At 40.2% G+C, this 22,223-nt stretch overlaps 1 protein-coding gene across 1 annotated transcript; it reads right to left on the minus strand.

The window, feature by feature from the left end:
• Positions 1–1,977: 1,977 nt before the first annotated feature.
• On the minus strand, positions 1,978–21,875 carry LOC140237206 (galactosylceramide sulfotransferase-like). Its single transcript, XM_072317151.1, is given in 5 exon segments — positions 1,978–2,395; positions 2,397–2,818; positions 7,929–8,409; positions 9,469–9,529; positions 21,754–21,875. Coding segments are annotated over 5 exon segments (1,443 nt in total). The 3' UTR covers positions 1,978–2,038.
• Between the last annotated feature and the right edge of the window lie 348 nt (positions 21,876–22,223).

The following is a 22,223-nucleotide window of genomic DNA, read 5'->3' on the forward strand; positions in this document are numbered from 1 at the left end:
ATTTGAACCGTAAAATCGAAATTCTGTGAGCCACTACATTTACTTGTACTTCCTACCTCTTTGCTATATTTGCTAAATAAGTCACCCAGTTTGCGAACCAGCATGAAACATAATAATGGGGACAAAAGACAGAACAATCACCGCACAATGTGTTTCGTTGATTTACAAGAGAAGTGGAGCAAAAAAAAAAAAAAGATATGGTCCTGTCACATGCATTACATTTGTCAGTCAATCACAAACAAAATCTGCAGGGTAATCTTTCAAAAACATCATGGCAAATAAATTTGGGAGGAAGTACGTTTCACGGATCAGTTGGGGGTATTCAGGGCATCACATCTAAAATCATGCAGTTCATGTAAGCGTGAGTCCCGCGGAATGAGAGAGTTTACGAAAGAGAAATGGGTTAGAGTTATTTTTGGCGAAAAGCTTCTTTCATCATTAAGAATGTGGTGCTGTGCGGCATACCACGAATCAAGGCAATAATTGTTTTTTACGCAACAACAGTCGTCACGGTACAAACTCGACGTATTGTTTTAAAAGAGTGATCAAACTCAATAATATTTACCATTCACTAAAAATAGCTCCTTTTTGGAGGTCACCATCCATCACTGCCCTTTTTTGTTCTTGTCTAGGGAGCGAGTTACATTGTCTTTGTAAAAAGATAATCAACGACAATAATACCATCTGTTTTCACGATGGCGTAGGGGTGGGGGTGGGGGCAAAACTTGGAGTATAATAGGCATATCAGTCGAAAGTGCGGAGCGACTTAGCGGGGGGGGGGGGGGGTTGGGAGGGGGTATACTATCTCCCTTCCCAAACGAAGGAGATTTTGCATTTTAAGATCGGAAATTCAGCGATCTGGTGCACACTTTTGGGGAATTGTTTTTTTTTTTATCAAAAGAGTAAGAAAAAGAAAAATATTCACAGACAAATGAATGACTAATCGCGGTATCTCAGCTCTTCTTCCGCGTGTGCGACATCACTGTGTAGGCCTAATACTAAGTGATAGATCGAAGTTGAGGGGATACCCCCCTCCCACAAGAAGGGGTTTTTCCATTTTTAGAATTGAGATTCAATGAACAAGAACGATCTGATGCAATATCGTCAATCCCCACTCTCAAAGTGCAGAGTCTTAATCTATGGAAAGGAAGCGAGTAAACCGGGGGGGGGGGGTTAGGCATATTAAATGAGGATAAGAGAACTTTTGAATTTATTTGATGAAAGCTATGCTGCATACTTTTGGATGAAATATTCTCAAATCTGTCACCCCCCCCCCCCCAATGTAATAAGTGTATGGAAGGGACCTTACTCTGCTTTTATAGAATTGAAATTCAATTATCTGATGCACAATGGGTGAAATATCGCGACAGTTTTCTCTCAGAAAAGCAAGAAATTAGTTTTCCTCATTTCGGGAATGGGAGGAACCTACATTCGAGAGAGCTTTTGCAATATCTCGTAAACACATTTTTGATGGAATTTGGGAGCTGTCAATCCCAAAAGTGTACTTAACTAGTGGAGGGAAACCAAAGCAGGAAAGGATTTATTGAAAAAGATGTATTCACTCCCATCAGACAGAACTTTTTCATTTCTTTAACGTGAAGTGAAGTGACAGATCTGGAAAACACTTTTGATGAATCATTATGAAATCTTTCAATCTAAAATTGTAAATCTATGTGAAAAGGCCAAAAGGGGTGTGGGAGCAGGTATGCCAGTCCCAGGAGAGAGGGATTTTGCATTTTTAGAATTTGAATTCAGATATCTGGTACACACTTTTTCTTAAATACAGTTTTCTATAAAATGATAAGAAAATAAAACACACATTTTAGGAATTATTAGGGGAACAACTACCCCCATCCCCCAGCCTGGTACTACCATACCACAGCAACACAACAGATGTATCAATGTTCACGTGTAAGCATGGAAGGCAGGGCATTATTATCCCGACAAAGATGGGCTTAAAGGAAAGGAGGAGCAGGCCTTGAACCACAAGAGCCTACAAGCAAACAAATGAGTAAAAGTTAAAAATAATGTGTTGTCATCAAAGCGTCGGTGGCGCACCCCCGTAGTATCTGGCGATCTGTTTTCGGCGAATGTAACCGGTCATCAGCAACTCAGGCTTGGCCATTGCTTTGCACATTCTGTCATTGGCTGCAGACGGCTTCAACTTAAAACTTTCCACCTTGACCCCCGCAGGGTGCCAGACCTGGCGATCGTTGACCACCACCTGACCAATGCACCTGTCTCTCAACTCGCGGTTCATCTCTTCCAGCTGGTCGACCTCCTTTCGCATGCGTTCCTCGCCGAATGCCCTAACTTTCTCCCAAAACGTCCTGTTGAAGTGATCGTATAAGAGACTATCGCCTTTGTTCCACTCTCTGATCTGCTTTACCATCGTCCTCCGAGATCTTTGGGATCTGAGATTTGCTGCGCGCGTTCATTTTGAAGTACGCGATATCCTCGAAGTCCCAGCACATTATATCCTTGAGCAAGATGAGTGACTCAGGGAAATACTCCGTCATCATCACCAGGTCGAAATCTCGGCTGGTGAGCTCAATTTTCTTGTCGATGGCAGCTTGGTCAAATTTAAACTCCATCCCGAGGCCAAGGTCGAACAGCATGGAGTCCTTCACGTGGTCTTTGCCTGAGCTGCTTTGGTAATACCTGAAGGGGCTCTTCAGAAACGTCGCCAGAGCGCTGGGGCCGGCGAGGTGATAGCGCTGGGGATAATTCATGTATGTGAAGGTGGATTCGAACATTGTTGCAGGGTCGCGCAGAATTGTCACGTAGAGGGCGTCCTTTTTCATCACCGATGAGAACCCTTGAGTGTGAATGGAGAATGAAGATTTGAGGAGTTTTGAGCTGTTACTCGTGACTAGTGTACATCGATAACTCGTGAACAAAAGGAATCAATATATGGCCTTTGCGTGATTATTAGGCATCAATGGAAATTCAGTGGTTTCAAAGTAGATAGCCGCTTTCTTTAGCTTACATCAAAATTAAGAAGCATATTAATTTTTCTATTTTTTTTTTTGCTTGCACCTGAAGCCGATCATACATCTTGATGCAAAAAAGAAGAAAAAAAATATGATGGGCGATAAACACTAATTAAACACTAATTAATCCGACTACGAAATTTGCTCTGACGAAATCCATGCAAAACATTAATGGAAAAAACATTTTAATAATAACACTACAAAAAGTCAGAGTCGTTGCCCAGCATACCTGGACAATAATGCACGCACCCTTCTCATTTGTAATATTTTCCAGTGCTGTTGGTAGAATTTCCTTATGGAGATACCCATTTCACGAATATAATGCATATTTTTGATTAATGAAAAAGATTATATCATAGGACAGCATATCACTATTATTATTATAAAAAATACTTTCTTAAAAAATAGAACAAACAAATTGACTCATAATCAAAACACACGCCCCCATTTGAGCGCGCGCACACACACACCAAATACATGTGGGTGTATTCGCATACATATCGTCTGAGAAATTGCTATAGGATCTGCGTTTTGACAATTGATCAATGACACCATTTCAGTGTTAATACATGTATTCACTTTATACACACCTCCTCAGAAGCATTAAGTGCTATTTTGTGGGAGGTTTTTAACGATCTGATTTTTCTATTGTATATCATACACATAAGCCATAATGAATCTATATGTACTTTTGTAATACATCATCCTGAGCAATTTTCAACAAAATACTGTGTTCAGTTTGTTTAAGAAAAAAAAACCAATACGTAATAAACAACTTTATTTACAATTAAAGTCCTCAGAATAAACCAAGAGGTTGAGATGCTCATTTACGGTGAAAGGGAAATTGCCCCACTATTTTTATTTACCCACACAGGGCCTCATGAACACAGATACAAAGGCATCCATGCTATTTTACCCCTCTAAAGAATCATAAAGAAACATACTGGTGAATGACTAATGCAAGTTTCTGTAGTCACTCTTTTGTTGTTCATAGTACTGTACTAACACTGTATCATGCTCTAAGGTCACTGCGTACAGTACCCCCTCTACGGTCAGGCTTAAATACACAGAATATCAAAGCCAACAAAAAAAAAAATAAGAAGAAGAATAGATAAATGAGTAAAAATTGTGCAATGCCTTCTAGCAAAACAGACTTTCAGACTATGTGAGGGAAGATGTGGTGGTGCACTTGCTGAATAATCAGTAAACCACTATTTTCAAGCTGTGACAGAGCACGAATGAATAGACGAGCTGCGGGGACATGCCATAATACCCGTACCTGATTCGCAGTCCTCTTCAATGTTCCCAGACCGCGTGAACATGGGAAACTTCAGTTCCACAACTTTTAATTCTTCGATGTTTGATTTCGATGAAAATATCTAATTTATTGTCTTGTTTCTATATTTTGATAAATTCATGAAAACACGCAGAGGCGCTGCACTTAAATGTTGCGTAAAGTGTATAGCGATGTACAAGGTGAACTCCGTTTCGTGTGAAAACGTTGTCAGTGTGAACCACGTCGCGTAATGCTGAAAAGACTCACGAATTTTAGGCTCCCTTTCTTTTCGCCTATGTACGCAGTGAAATCTTGCACGTAATTACTATACAAACTAGGCGTTTTCACATCAGTAAAAATCCAAGCTCGAAATATTTTCCGCGATTGCGAATTAGAGCGCTATTTCATTTCTTATTCACATCAGCCCGAAGAGGGGGTAGCCCGAATAGATAAAAATTTTAAAATAGCTAATTCGACAGCTGAGTATGTGCAAAGAGCATCAGTAATGTGTGTGCCCTCTCAAAAATTCCTCATGATTTGTATGCAGTTTACCTCGATCGATCGGGTCACACACGATAGGCATGATGGGATTCATCGCGCTAATTTCTCGAGTCGTTTTCACATTATCAAATAGCGCGTTACTATCCCGCTATTTCAGAAATTTCCCAAGTTGGAGTCGAGAAATTTTCTCGATCAGAGCGATACAATTAACGCGCTAATTAGTGTTCACATTATCGAATAGCGCGCTATTTCGCTATCGAGAAAATTTCCCAAGTCAGAAAATAGCGCGCTATTTCGAAACATCGGGCTGATGTGAAAACGCCCCTATTGTGAACACGACTTCTCAGATATGGGTATACATGTGTCATGAGGCGTTTTCACATCAGCCCGATGTTTCGAAATAGCGCGCTATTTTCTGACTTGGGAAATTAACCCGATCACGAAATAGCGCGCTATTTGATAATGTGAACACAATTAGCGCGCTAATTGTATCGCTCTGATCGAGAAAATTTTTCGAGTCCAACTCGGGAAATTTCTGAAATAGCGGGATAATATAGCGAACAAGCGCGCTATTTGATAATGTGAAGTCGCCTCAAGAAATTAGCGCGATGCATCCCATCATGCCTAGCGTGTGTGAACCGAAAGAGTGCGCTCTGCTGGTATACCCGACACTGTTTGCGCATGCTCAGCTGTCGAAGTAGCTCGAAAAAATTTCGGGCTAATTCTCTTCGGGCTGATGTGAATAGGAAATGAAATAGCGCGCTAAAGTTGCGATCGCGAAAAATATCTCGAGCTTGGATTTTTATCGGGCTGATGTGAAACCGCCTAATGTTCCATCTCACATGGCACACCGCATCTTCTTTGAGACTGTGATCGATCGATCATCGATGGATGCTCTTTCCTGAATAAAAAGCATTACATGTTTGCCCGGAATGTTTGTCTCCGTGGCTGGTGCTCTACATTAATTGTCGAACATCTGGATATTGACAAGACGCTGTGCTGTGTCCCTGCAATTAATTACCGTAGTACCACGGCCACACCTGGCATGTCGTGTTACATGTTTTGCATGCCCTGACTACACACTTAACTCCGTAACAGCTTTACTTTTATATACACAAATATGCACAGCTGCATTTGGAGTAAGGTCTAACATGATCAAAGGATCGCCCTAATGCCCCAGCTTAGATGTCAGGCAATTATGGATGATATACAACAGAATGTTTAAAGAAATACATTTGTGTATGATATTTCTGTGGATGTAATTACCACTGACTCATGTCATACTACGCAGGATCTTTTCACCCATCAAGTCCTTGGCTCATTTTGCAACTCAGAATTTTACTGGATATCTTGTGTTAATGAAAGGTTCATTGGAATTGCCAAAAAAAAAAAAAATCATCCTTATACAGAATTGAAAAAAAAAATCATCCCTACAGAATCAGAACAAAAAATACAAAGCACGTGTAAATTTGAGGGAAAAAATCACTTTTATCTACAGAACTGCAAAAAAAAAAATAATAATTTCATCCCTGAAACATAGAATTAGAACAAAAAATACAAAGCACGTGTAAATATGAGGGAACAAACTCACTTTTACCTTTCGTCATTACTAACATGTTTAATAACAGGCATTACATGGAAACATACAAGTTTCTCTCAGCCTTATACAGGGAAAATCATTCCCCAATGTCTTTTGTTAATCAAGTTTTAGATAGTGTCTTATGCACCAACTGACAGGTGTTTTCATCGACGAAAACTTGCTTTTGAGGGGCTTTTTTAGGGTGCATCATAACAATCTAAAGAAAAATAGTGGAAATATTATCATTAAGTATGATATAGATATTCTTTTGGCCACATAAACGAAGATCATACAACGTAAAGTAAAGTGGTGGGGGTGGACTGAAAGCCAGACGGGCAAGGGTCAATGATTATCCCCCCCCCCCCTTTTTTTTTTTTAAGACGTGAAGGATCTAAGGGTGGCCCCTTCAGAAAATATGATGTTGTGAATTTATTCCATTTTTTAGCACACAAGTCAACACGCGTTTGCATTGCACAGGTCTTCACGATCCCCCCCCCCCCCCCCCCGTGAAAATGGAGCAGCATTTCACTTTCACAAACGAATCCTTTGCTTCTGATGCTTGTACAGCCATGCGGCTATTTCCAAACGAACCCTTGTGCCTCTCTTAGAAAGAAATTTTATTTAATTTGGGCAAAGTGATTCAACAACAACATCAAAACGGGAAACGGCCTCTTTGCCTAAACTGAAAAATCATTGCACGTTACAATGAACAAAATTGCATGCATGTAAAGGGATGTGACGCGAAGCTTCCTTAACTCTATAAAAATCACACCCCCGAGCCCAAATTCACTTTGGTCTGACGTGATTTGTTTATCAGACCAACAATTTACGTGCGGAATTCTATTGAATGAGCTCGACTTAAGCGGAAATTTAAGCCAAACGTACAGTTTTGTGAATTCAGGTAACAACGCAGAAAAATTAAGTGAACACATAGTGAAGTTTGAAGAAATTCGGACAAGCCGCTGAAAAAAAAAAGTCATAGCATATCTGCAATCACGTTTCGCTTTTATAGATCTCCTCAACCGCCATCGCAAGATGAGAAAGATATGAAACAATACCCGATAACATGAAAATACAACAATATAAATACGAACAAAAATTAATCCACATTTCTTCGATATGAAAAGTACACATGCCCTCGACTAGTACCTGATAAAAATATATGTGAAAGGTAATTTAGTATTTCCCCTGATTCCTGATGGGGAGGCGAGTCGACAGCCCTGGCATTGTGCTTGAAAACGAACATTATCACGTGGAATTCTTTTTTGTATTTTTTACATCATTCATCTGTGCCATATCATTCTACTACGACATCACTGACTGTTCTAGCCGTCTAATCCCGCGATGACGGTACAAAAAACCGTACAAATTATTCATACATTTGGAAAGAATAACTATCCACTTTTCTCATATTTTACCGATATGTTCTATAGATATTTCTGCATTCATTAAACCTACATCTGCTGGGAAACAAATTCTTTTTAAACGTAGTATCAACGAAGGACTTAAGAGACATATACATGTAGCAAACAATCAAAACATATGGAAAAAAACTGACTTCATTATACAATTATTGTACCTTCTTTGCTGAAGCGGGTATGATGGCAGAGGATGTTGTAGTCGGACACGGGGAAATTCATCGCAGCCTTCTTACTGAAGTATGTGTGGCCTAGATAGTTTCCGGACGACGGCAGCACAAAATCCAGGTTATACTTATCTCCGAACCGCATCAGAATGTTCTGAACGGTGCTGCTGCTGCACTTGTGCATCTTGAAGAAAGCTACATTGTAGCGCCGCTTGCAGGTCGCCGCCGCGACTTGACTGGAAGTCATCTGACCTTTATTGGAAGTCACCTGATTGTTACTGGAGGTCACCTGACTCTGTACAGAAGTCGTCACGACATTTTCCTTCTCTGCACTTTTCGATGTTGCACCCTTTCTTGTTGTTTGCGGTAGGACTACCGGTGGTTTTGGTGTCGTCACCGTGCCATCTGTCTTGTTTTCAATGGTGTCGTTGAGTTGAAAAGTACGATTTGTCTGCCGAATAATGCTGGCAACATCCTAGTGCAAGAAATGCGAGAAACATCACAAGTTTACTAATATATATCCAAATTTTATACATACTCTCATGACAAATAACTCCTGCCAACCAGAGAGCTTATCAGAGGCTTGCCTTAGATTTAAATACACTGGCAAACTGGTCTATTAAAGGGGTGAAAAAAGACGGAATAATAACATCAAGTAATCATGTCATGAATATAGCACATTTTAATACCCAACCATGTTGTTCTGCATTCCACACGATAGCCGTACGTAGGCTACATTTTTAAGTTCTAGAAGTCTGTCGAGCAAATCGTTGGACACAGATAGTCTTGTAATGATAAAATATGATAACAGAGGAGAACAGAACTCGGGACAATGAAATTCACTTGCTGAGGATTTAGAGAACAAGAATGATATTAAGTGTATGATGTGATGGAGCAACGTGTGACAGTTGTAGAATAAGGAAATACAAGGCTGTATCAGGAAGTACTAGTATTTAGTTCCACGATAACCTCTAAAGTGCTTTTTTTTTTCTTTTTTTCACAAATCAGATTACACAACAAAGAGTGTTTGCGGAACTTTTAGGATACCCAGCAAGTGAGTGGAAATAATCAGGGTATTTTCGCCACCAAACCAAAGGCCGTTCTTGTACATAATCGCGCTTCTAACGCCGAGGTCGACACTTCCACACTATTCCGTTGTTCCTGTCTAGTAAATACGAGCACTCTTCAACCTCCTCTGCATCATAAAAACAAACAGCCTAGTGATGAATTAAACAAGATGATTGTCACGCTAACGTGGAACATGTCAATATGTCGATGTTGGAAAAGCTGTACATTATACCCACTGCAAGTTGTGTTTGATATTCTATGTTACCCACACTGAAAAATTAAACAAGATGATTGTCACGCTAACGTGGAACATGTCAATATGTCGATGTTGGAAAAGCTGCACATTATACCCACTGCAAGTTGTGTTTGATATTCTATAGTACCCACACTGAATATCTATTCCTCTGCCTTAACGCAGATAGGAGACAATATCAGCAAAATGTTCTAATCATTAATTGGCACCTACTTCATTTCCTTGTCCATCGTGGTCGGAAAAATTCGGCCATATCCGAGGTACAGCAGCAGGCCTACATGTAAAGACAAAATAAAAGTGATAGCAATAACTACATTGCCAAACATGTGATAAATCGTGCAAACATATGCATTCTTTCTATAACATATCGAAAGGATTTACAAACTAAACCTGATAACAGACACAATCGTCTTGATTCTGGCGACATAGACAAAATCTCGCGACACTATCATCACAATGCAAATGACGAGTCGTTAATATCTTTGCAGGACATTATGCATGCTCATCCACATAATATGTGTGGATAGAGGGAATATAGCAGTATCAGCAGAACGCAGTGAGAGGATGATGAAAACCGGACAATTCGTTCAAAATAATGAATTTTCAGTGCCGCCGTAGCTAGATGAGAAGACTGCAACTGTTTGTGACGTCACTGCATTTAATTAATCATTTATTCATTTATTCATTCATTTTATTACATTTATGTCTTTGTAAAAAGTACACACTTGTTACTGACAAATGTTAATGGTAATATGACTCCCCTGCTTTCTGAAAAAGGGGGAGTCAAGTGCTCGTCAACTTTGCTGGAAAAATAAAAATATATTCATAATGAATTCTGTTTATACTTCCTTTAAATATCGTTGTCCTGCGGTAATCAATCCCAACAGTTTTGAACCAACCGGCTCACGTGAGCTCAATACAAAACTACATGGCAAAGTTAATTGGCGTTACAACGCCAGCACTTTCACCTGAATGGCTGCAAAGTGCCAAAACCGTTGCAGCATTTCCTGTATTTTACAATGAGTGTGATTAAAAGTCTGACAGAAACACAGTCATTCTCTTGCGAGCTTTGTAAAATGGAGATTCATGTCAGACCGGAAACTCGGATGATTTCCAACGTGAGTCATGTCACTAACCAAATCATGATTTTATCACTTTAAACGTTACATTAAGGCCGTCTCACACCTTTCCGAGCAAGCTAAGCGGGCTTGTTGCGAGGAGGGATATTCCAGCACGCAGGAGAATTTTCCGCGGGCGGACAAGAATGTTTGCGAGATTCGCACTTGTTTCTTACCTGCTAGGCGCGTGCTACTTACATGTACCTTCTAATACTTGCGTGTATTCCGTGTGACCTGCGTGAGAGCTTTGAAACCGATCCGTTTTCTGTTACGAGCAACTGACGGTACTGAGAAGTACCTGCGTTGGAGTTTCCTCCGAGGTGCTGCCGGTAAGGGTCTCCTTCTGGTGTTCTACGTGTACCTCTTCGAGCGAACCCACACGACTCACTTGGAACAAGTTTGGAGCATGCTCAATGCCTTGTCATACCGTAACTTGGGAAGTTTTGCGGCTTGACTTGCGGGGAAACAAATTTGCTACCCGGAGCTCTCCGCAGTTGGTCCGCACCTGACAGTACCTAACGCTTTTCTCGCCTGTAGTTGCCCGGAGGTGTGCAGGCAAGTCCGATTTAACCGCAGCCAAGTTTTGAGCATGGCCAAAACTTTTTCCGGGTGAGTCGCGGGGATGCCCGGAGAGGTCCACGCAGAACGCCAGTAGGAGGCCCTTAGCGGCAGCATCTCGCAGGCAACTCCCACGCAGGTACTTTGCAGTCCCCGTATGCAGCCAAGATAATGACATTCTGTGGGACTTCTGCCATTCCTTCAGAGGAATTCCTTCACTGAGTTGTCAGCTCCCACTCGCCTGGCACACAGGTTACACAGTATATCCGCAAGTAGAATTTAAGTAGAACCCGTCCAGCAAATAGACACATGCACCGACTTGCCCAAATCCTTTTCAGCCCTCAGAAATTGCCCAGTATGCTGGAAAATCCCTACACGCAACAAGCCGACGTAGCTTGCCGGGAAAGGTGGAACAGGGCCTAAACATGGTTCCGGGCGACTACGGGTGAGATACGTGCTGGGTACTGTCATGTGCGGGTCATCTGCGGGTACCTCCGGGTAGTAAAAGTTGTTCTTTGCAAGTCGCACGCAAGGCTTGCCCGGAAAGGTGTGACACGGCCTTTAACAGCAGATTGACCATAGTGTATTAAAGCCGCATTACAATCGCGTATTATTACAATCACTTGCGAGAAATGCTGCATCATCTCCATGACCTCCTAAATACTGTACCATTTTCACTTCACAGTGCCGCGAAGAACGCAAGGACATACAACCAGTATGACTATAATATCTCTTTCCCTCATTCCAGCCAAAGCGCCTAGGACAAACTGTTTGTTTGTCTGTCTGAAACATAAATCTTAATGGCCCTTGGTATTTGCTGAGTGACAATGAGAAGCAATATTTCTTTTACATTTTCTTGTTTCAGAAGCAGTATTAGTGCTGGTACAGGATCTACCGTCTTGCAAGCTCAACTACTGTCGATACAGTGCGTATCAAAAAAAAAAAAAAAAAGGTAGTCCAACTTTGCAGGGCTACTGTTTCATAACTGCCTGCTACGGAGAGCGCAATGCTTATTTTGAGGAAAGGGAAACTTTTCCGCTTTCCATTGATACCTAATCAAGTTGACAAATGCCATGTATGACTAAGCACATGTACTTTGAAGACAAAAATGACAAATTGCACTTTTTCCAAGTTTCAGTGTTATCGCGACGGAACACTAAATGTCTCACTGAATGGATGAGATCTGTCAATGGAAATGGACAAAGAACCGACACTTCATTCTTCGAACGCACAGACGTTTTTATGTACTACAAAAAAGATAGATCAGTTTTTCCGATAGCATCCTGAATTCTACGAATTAGTTCCCATTTGTACACAACTGAGGTCGACATGAAATATCGAGCCGACTTCTATGCTGCACTTTAAGATACAAGTACAGATAAAATATTAGGAAACAAAGGAAGAGAAACGGAAAATGAACAAGAAATTGTAATGACTTGGTGGAAAAAATGATTAAATGCATGTAATTTTCAGTGAAATATTACGCTCCTCTATAACATACTATATCCGATCAATGTTGCGACACAGATTGTCGCCCCTACACGGATTGTCGCCCCCTACACGGATTGTCGCCCCCTACACGGATTGTCGCCTGGCGACAATCCGTGACGCTTGTGCAGTTGCCAGTTTTTGACCTCGAAGGCGACAATCCGTGTTGGCAAAAAAATTGTTGCGACACGGATTGTCGCCCCGTCACAGATTGTCGCCCCGGGCTCGGGGTGGTTCCTCCGGTGTTAAGCTTTGGTGGGATGGGTATGACTGGTAAGTTGTGCGTGTGTGTGTGTGTGTGTGTGTTTGTGTGTGTGTATTGTGAGCTGCATGATATGTGATGTGTATGATTTGTTGTGTGTGTGTGTCTGTGTGTGTGTGTGTGTAAATGTGTGTATGTGTGTGTGTTTGGAGTATAATAATACAATATGTAGAAACTGTGTATGTGTGGTGGTCAAAGTGGTAGTGGTTTGTTTGTCTGTGTGTATACGTGTGCCTGTATGCTTACGTGTGTGTGTGGAATATAGCGGCGCTACTGTGGCAATACAAACGCCTTCAGAGTGTATGAGCACGCGTTTAAAAAATTCACACCAGCGTTGACCTAAAAATAGTATGGGTGTGTGAACCAATATCAGCGGTGAGGCAGGCTAGGCGAGAGAGAGACCGAGAGAAAATACATACGAGGGAGGTACCCTCCCCAAATGTTATTTGTCTTTGTTCATTTTTCACTGCAGTCATTTTCTTCCATCAGTCTTATAAACTAGAACGTCCATACCACTATTCTTTGTCCCAGAATAGGTTTGGCATGCTTTATGCATGAGCGAATAATTTCCACACGCCGTAAAAAATTTGTCAATCGTTAGTTGATTTTAGCACAAACGAACTGCCATTGCACACCGCTAATACATACGTAATACAAACAAACACCAACAAACACTCAAACAAATCCTCATAATGCAAATAAAGCAACTCAACACTTTTTTCCTTGATATTCATTGATTTCATTCAAATCATTCATAAATCGACTCATTCTGGGTGTAACATGAAAAAAAAAGTTACAAATGGCAATTCGAAACAGAAACAAATCCATTTGTCAATTTATACCACAAATAATCTCACTTCAACATAGATAACTCGATTATAGACCAACCCTACTAACAATTTCTTCACGAGAAAGTTTTGACATGTAGGGCCCTACCAAACCTATATTCCTTGAATACATTGGTTTGGATCATGTAACACCTTCTTACTTACAAGGGCATATACATATAAAAAAACAAATACATTACACGAATCTAGAATGAAATCAGTCATAAAAAACCCGACCACCCCCTCCCCTCCCCATCCGAAACAAATCTAGGGCCTACATCTATCCTAAATATTAAATCCTACCAACATCTGTCATACCATTTATAACTATCCTTCTTCAAATCCAATCCCCAACCCACCAACCCCTGATTAAACAAAACCTAAATCATCCCACACCCACATTCACCAACCCAAATACATACACACACACACACACACGAAGGTTCCGTTATTCCGAAGTTTCGTTTTTTCCGAGGCTTCATTTTAATATCCGAAACACACAATTCCCTATACCTAGAGGTTCGTTGATCCAAAAATGAAATTCGGAATAACGAACCTTCGGAATAATGAGCCTTCGGACCAATGAGCCTTCGGACGAATGAGCCTTCAGAGTAACAAACTTTTGCAATAACGAAATGTAACCCCCTTCCCACATACCGACGCACACCCGAACCGATACCACATTCCTTCCTGATGAAACGATTTCCCAATATTGATAAATAAGACATAATGGACCGTATGCAGAAAAGCAGCATCTGCCCGCACGCAAGCTCCACTCCGAATTCATAATTATACAAATCTGCCAAACAAACTCATCAAATTCAAAGCTGCTGATAAAATCAATATCAACGTTCATGCCAGCAACAGCTTACTAGGTATCCCTCCCCACGCGCAGCTAAAAAACACATACGCAAAAAGAAACTGGCATAATAAACACATTCTTCCATCACACACACACACACACACACACACACACACGCACAAACGGACACTGAATTATCATGTGCACGCGCACATACACACTTCCTTGAAACCTCACCATGACTTTTCACATGGCATGTTTGCATGGATGTAGCCATGTAAGTTATGTGTTAGTATTTCAATGATTATGTCCAGAACGATATTACCCAGCAAAATGTGCTTCGAGGGCGGGCGACAATCCGTGTAGGGGGCGACAATCCGTGCCGCCAACGCCCGTCACGGATTGTCGCCCCGAGCAGGAGGCGACAATCCGTGTAGGGGCGACAATCCGTGTCGCAACAGATCAAGCTGTTTACTGCACTGTTTCCTTTCGTATAAAACAAGAGAAAAAGAGAAAAATATAACAGTACTTATAAAGATGTTATACTTTGGTCTCCTTTGGGGTTTGATTCTCACTCCTTCCATGACACTTAACCCTATTAACTAGGCCGTCGACCGCGCGATCGCGACGAAAATTGGCGCACACATTGCCTATGATGCAATCTAAAGTACCGTGAAGTTAATTTTTCAAAAAATTATCATTTATGCTAAATTATGCTAATTTATGCATAATGATGCATGAAATCAGACAATTTGGTATAAATCACTAAATAAAGCTCAAAACAGGCTCATTTTTTGTGTAAATATTCTTTTTTGTGTCCTAAACAAATGTAAGAGAAAAGAATTGTGCCATCAGAAGACATTTCTCATGTATTTTATTGCTTTTTTTTATTTCTTATGTATTTCTTTGTTTTTTCGACTTTATGTTTTCCATTGTTTTTTCAATGAAATTTGTCCGCGACATTGTTCTGAACAAGAAAATATGTTATTAATTGATTTTAATCAATAAAACCCCCAAAATAATCATGCTTTTATGAAATTTGCCTGTAAGCACAGTTTGCATTGAAATTGTACACGAATTCACGTTTTTGAGCAATTTTTGGCCTGACATGCACGTACATATTTATGCGCAACTTCGGAACCGTGCGCCCGGGCATCGCAAATTTGATGTCAAAAGATGCAGGAGACTCGAAATAAAAAAGTCATGAAACGTCGCGGCGATAGCTTTTTGCGATAGTGATACATCGTGCGGAACGTCGAGGGGGGGGGGCCCTGGGAGGCCCACCCCCCCCCCCCCCCCCGGCCTAGTTAGGGTTAATTGTCAACCTCACGTCACAGCTATGAACATGCTACCTTATAAGACTTGTACGACTTGTTACGTATATTACGTTACGTAATAGAATTCCTACATTACGCAAATAATATAAAGTATAATTGGAATGCTATTGGTGATGATAAAGTGCAAGTCCAAAGAGGGTCCCGCCCATATAAAGAAAGACTGAATACCCACTCCTTGTGAGGGCGACCTTTATCAATGAGCTCACTCAAATTGTAAACATTATTCTTTCTTGGTTTATAAAGACCTTAAAAGTGGTGATACTGCTAGTGCTACATGTATTCGTTCGGTTGTGTTGGTTCCACGATGTGATTGGTAAAATTAATTTTATACTCTTTGAAAAGATGCCTTTACTCGCAAAGAAGCCTGTGCATGGTGGGAAAAGTAGTTATGTCTTTCAATTTTTTAAAATATCTTTGACACTTGTCGTGTGAATGCACTGCCTTATCAAGAGAAAATGCTACCCTCTAAGATTTGTACTTCATTATTTGTAATACAATTCGAATAATACTTCATATTTGTAATTTTAGGAATAATACATTTTACGATGGTGATTACTTTTCGTCATTCATATACTACAATGTAGTACTTATACAGGATGAGCGGCGCTGTGGTATAGTGGATAAGACTCCCGACTTAAAATCAGAGGACCGAAGATTGATTCCAGCCAAGTGCTTATACGTTCTTGGACGAGATATTCTTACCCACCATGCCCCCTCGACCCAGGTGTATTAATGGGTGCCTGGCTACGATGATAATGGGATGGCCCTCTGGTAAGGCAGTGGCAACGCTGAAGAGGCCACCCTTTTATCATTATGACTATCATTATTAGCGGTTCATAATGGTAAACGCGCGGGATGGGCAGACAAAAAGTGCACAAAAACTGGCGAAATAAATGTCAGTTTTAGTCTACTGATGTTCCCGACACCATAGTGATTTTTAAGAAACTTTGATTAAAGTTTATGCAATCTCGTGTTTGTATGTCGGAATTTCTCGGGCAGGTGATAAAATTCGCTTTGCTTTATGAGGATACACATTCCAGCACTTTCACAACGTACAACTCTATTAATATTGCACAAATTTCTGAGCCGGATCGACTTTTGTTTTACAAGTTATTATCATGAGTTTACATTGCATTTCATCTCATTAAAGAATGAGTGATACATTTCCTTCGGTTCTTTTTTCAGGAGCCGACAGTGTGTGCGAGGCCTATAAACACTTAACCCCCCCCCCCCCTTCCACTGCCCTGTTGTTGTAGGGGTGTGTCATCTTTGAAAAGTGCCGTTCAGACGTGATCCCTACTCTCGTGTCATTCGCTTTGTCCTGATTACGTAATACTATAAGTCTTTTGTTACGCAGATGTCTTCTCACATTCTCCAAAACCATCCAAGCCATATACTGTAATACTCAGCGAATAATTCCGTATGGCTCAGTGAAGCAACATTTACTCATACTAGATGCATGAAGCTTTTCCAGTAGGCAATACCAACTTGGACGGTGCTATAGATGGAGTGACAACTCTCTGTAATCCAAACAAATTCTTGGGTTCTAAAGCATTCCAGTGGGATGTAGTATTCCTATTCGCTTCCAAAGTCACGTTCGGCGCCACTCTAGCGTAATTCGGAGACGAAGCAAGTGTTTCACGTTTCATTGAATTATTACAAGTCGTATTTCAACGCATAATTAATGGCGAAATACTAGAATTTATTTAGGAGAGTTTAAGAATGAATTCAACGTTAAAGTTGTTATTCTCTATTTCTGTATTCCTAATGATGAGCAACTCAAAATTAACTGAAAATTAAGCTCGATTTATAAAGATGGATATTCTCCATGATGAACACATTTGCGCATGTGAGTTTTCTATCTTTGAATCTGACATGCTTGTATTTGATCTTTCAAATAAAGTATGAGTACTACATTGGAGCGTGTTCCAGTGTATTTTTTCTATTTATACCCATTGCTGTTGAAAAAAAAAAAAAAGTAGTTTTACAGCGCATCTTCATTCGCTGCTTCTATTCAGGGAGGTGAGACATGTCACCTCACTGTTCTAATTAAAGCATACACATTCATCGCTACCAGCACATTGACAAAGAGAGGGAACGGTGCTCAGCAGGTGAAGCCATTTCTACTGTGTTAGTGTTAGTCAAAATCATTGCCAAAACCAAGCCACTTTCTAGATTACGGCCATTTCATCCACAGAGATAAATGTTAGGAAAGAAGACAATAAATAAAGATTCTTCGTGTCCAGTCCGACAAGCGTAAGAGTGACAACAACAAATTCAGCTGTGTAAGCATCAAATGCTAAAGGCTATGCTTCGAGCACTTTTGTTGACTGGTTACGCAAGGGGACCTCGTTGTACCGCAGCACCAACAATAAATTTCCTTTTATAGTGGCTATTTGCTTTCGTACCGCCACGCACCGACAAGACTTTCACTGTGAGGAATGAATACACTCTGTATTTACAGACCTACTAGGCTGAATTCTGGAAAGCCTGTGATAAAGGGGTGGTGACGATTACGTTATGTCTCTCTCATTCTTTTAAAAACGGCACCGTCTCAAGATATGATGACGTGTCTAGGTATTCTTTAATACTGAATAACCCATATCGTTTCTTGTCAAACATGTATGTTGTATACATTTTTCAGCAATAGCAAAATTCGATAAGATAGAATACTAGTATTATATAGCATGAGTTATAGCAAGTAACAGCAGGAGATAGCAGCAGGAGATGGGGAATGATAGACAATGATGCATAGGTTCTATAAGGATGGAGCAGTTTCATGTACATTTACAGTATACGTGAGCGACAGCGACATGCTCACTGATATTCCGAATCCAGAACGATCTGAGCCGAGATAGACCAATTTAATAAGAAACAACATCATCCACATAAAAAGCTAACCTGATCATGTGTATGGGTATTGAAGGAGATCGATTACGATTTCGGATGGCCCAAAATCAAACTCACAATAAGAATAGAAATAAGCGTGTTAATACCGTCAAAATTACTGTTCATCACTCTCAACTATTCATCGCGGATCGTGAGCCTGGAAGCATCAACTGCGACCGGCCTGAAGGAAGTAATGAAGACCAAATTTGTACGGGTAGCTAGTTGACCTGCTAGTTTGCGGGCATGTCTGTGAGCGGTGTCTCGGGGAAAGTGCGGTACTTACGTGTATTCGTCAGAGCCGTAACTCAGTCGCCCGACGTAGTTCAGCACAAGCAAAATAGCAATAGCCGTAACTAGGATAACCAAAATTATTTTCTTCCCCAGGCCAGAAACCATGTTTGACTGTGTTCATGTTTTCCTCCCCGGCAGTGTGATGAGTAAATAGAGCGAAAAAATGTACGCAGTTACAGGTGCAGGCTTCATCCAGTGCCAGACGTGCCCCGAAATAAGTGTAGACACGGCAATCGTCCACTTCCGTTGTCCTACAGTGCACATGAAAGTCCGTTTCACGGCCCGCTCGAAAGGAAGGCAGCCAGCGAGCTTTAGTACGCTGTATGACTCAGATGCAGCAGGGGGCTGAAGCTCCGTGGATGCAGTATGCAGAACATGTCTGCGAAGTGGAGCAGATGCCCGATCGATAGCACGATTCATGTCACGTCTTCGCGTCCTGATCTCTCCATACAAGGGGAACCTAGCAATTAGTGTGTTAGCGGTACTTGAAGTTTGAGAGTTCATGTAGGTAATCATGAGATCAGGCGTAGTCTGCAATATTGGGTGCAAACTACAGCTTTTCGAAGCATTAATAACTTTTGCTCTTAGTTTAAAGAGGTTTCTTTCCCTGCTGTTTACAATTCATTTGGATGGAAAATTACCAAGAGACGGGAATAATGACATCTATTAAAAACAGTATATGAAATATAAAAATTTTCAGAAAACTTAAGGTACGTAATAACAGATCTAATCTTTGTATGTTAGGACATATTCAATTGTATCATACTCTCTCTCTCTCTCTCTCTCTCTAAGAAAATCTTTTTCTACATACACTGTAATTTTGGGGAACTTATGTAAATACACAAAGTTTGTGCAAATTCAGAGTAGAACAATGCAAACCACTAGACGTGCTATGGCAGAACCATATGGCACTTAATTCAGGATCAAAGGGAGAAAATACTGCCCGTCTTCCCAGTTAATATGCAACTAATTGCAATATTTCAACGAATTTATAGATTTCCATTTTTTAAGGAAAAAAAATCATCTGCCTTGTAAACTATGCCCATGACCTCTATCCAATATAAGCTTCATCACATTAGGCCTATCAAAATGTCTGGACACAGTCTGTAAACAAAATGGACAGTCTGGTGATTAATATACGCCATATTTTCAATCGTGGTAAACTTTAAACTTTATAAGGATTGTATCGATTGTATCATAATCATGTCTTCAGGTGATATATTTCATTTGCATTGTCATTGTAGACAGACACGATGAAGATTGGGAGTCGAGTCAAGGGAAGTCTTTAATCCCAAAATGTGCTGCCGATTACTGTCCAACACCTGTAAATGATTTCTCAAAGAAAAGTGTACAGGTCATGTAAATAAATACTGATATGAAAATTAGCAATGACTCTGAACAGAAAAGATATCTGCTTATTTGTTCGTTTGTTTTATTAGTTTTTGTGCTACAGCTCCATTTCAGGATTCCTTGAAATCAGACAAATTTTCACGAAACAAATAATTATGAAACAAACCTCGCGATTTCTTGTGCGTTTACGACTACACATTGTCGATTATCTTAATCCTTTTGCGTTGAAAGGAAACGAACAACATAAAAATACTTGGTACCTTCGTGCCAAATAGTTATATTGTACTATCCGGTTATGCCATGTTATAGGTGAAGCAATCTGGAGGTCTCGGGTTCGACTCCCGATGGAATCCCATTTTCTTTGCTCACTTTTCCACTTATACTTAGAACATTACTATAAGAACTGTAGTTCACGTGCGTAAAACAGTAAAGAAAATAAAATGAAAAGAAAATTTAATATAATAATGTCAATCTTTCTTGCATGATAGAGCACTTGACTTGCCTCTTTCAGAAGGTAGGGGAATAATATTACCGTTAATTTACGTCTGCAACTAGGAGAGGGAATGTGCACTTTAAAAAAAAATAGATTTTGTGAATTTTCTTAATGTGTATAGTTTCCTTATATTGTTGTACGCATATGACATCAAACACTGGAGTAGTCTTCTCATCCTGCAGTGACTGCGCAGAAACTGTAAAAAGTCGTAACTTTTGAACGGACTTTCTGATTTTGCTCAATTCACTGTTGTGTTGTATTAAATTGCTGCAGTCTCTCAATCCACACGTACTATAATATGACGGCGAACTTGTACTTAAAACCAATCCTGTACCATGAAATATTTAAGATTCAGTCTGATGTGATTATATTATACAATGAATCTTCAAATATTGTTGACCGATTCATTGATTTGTATAAGTGTATGTTACAAATGTAATCTGTGTAGAAAACTTAATAAAATGAAGTGAAATGAAGATGAAAATGCTTTTGTGCATTAAGCATTCGAAGAGTTCTAACTTGAGGACCTCATCACCAGCTAATTTGCAAAATAAATGAGGACAATTATGCTTGGTAAAACTTTAGGAAACTGAAAAATGCCTTGAGTTTTGTTTCATTTTAAGTCCGATTGAGGTAAAATTCTCACCATTCTGTTAGCCTATTTGCACTGATCTTTTTTTTTTTATAGAACATAAGGTTGAACCGAACTCTCTATGTTGCTATTACAAAATTTCACTTTATACCAAAGCAGTGTGTTTGATATTATACAAAGACCGTTCCATGGCTACAGAATACACAGTCGGGCGTTTAATACTATAGGCCTAATATAGGATGAGGGTTTAGGGACTAATCTTTTCACATCTACACATTATTCTCATCGATCGGTGATAGAACCAAGACTGCGTACTTCGACTAACATTGCTTTGTTGATGTCATTGTTAGCAATCAAAAAACTTCATGTCGACAACGCTTGACTATACTAACATGGAAATTAGAGATAAATGAAACAGAATGGGTTCCTGCTTAATGATTGGTGATATCATCTATCAAAAGAAAACAACAACAACAACAACAGTATCTTACCTTCTGGACTGTACAAGCACGTCAACAAGCGGGCTCGGAGTCGTTATCACACATAGGCAAACGGTGAGAATTATCACTATGAGCAGACACATAAAAACGTTCTTCAAAGTGCTCATTACCATGCCTCTTTGTTACGGCCGCGAGAAACATTTCAGTATTCACACAAGGCAAGCGAAAGAAAACGTAAATCTTGAGTTCTTCAACCACTCCTTAACTCAATCGAAGCGCTCGTGTAAGGAAGGGTATAGCCTTAAAAAAATACACAGCTAAGTGGCGGACAGTTCGGCAGGTAAGCTCAGCAATCTCGTCTGATATCGTCATATCTACGATAATCTTGCATTGGCATTACCAAATTACATTATACACGTAGTGCCTCTCACATAAATGGTACACCTGGAATAGTAGATTGCGATACATAGACAATATCACACAAGAAAAGAAGCGATGAATACAAACGACAGGATCCCGAA

Source organism: Diadema setosum, chromosome 13 (assembly GCF_964275005.1).
Source record: "Diadema setosum chromosome 13, eeDiaSeto1, whole genome shotgun sequence".
Taxonomy (NCBI): Eukaryota; Metazoa; Echinodermata; class Echinoidea; order Diadematoida; family Diadematidae; genus Diadema; species Diadema setosum.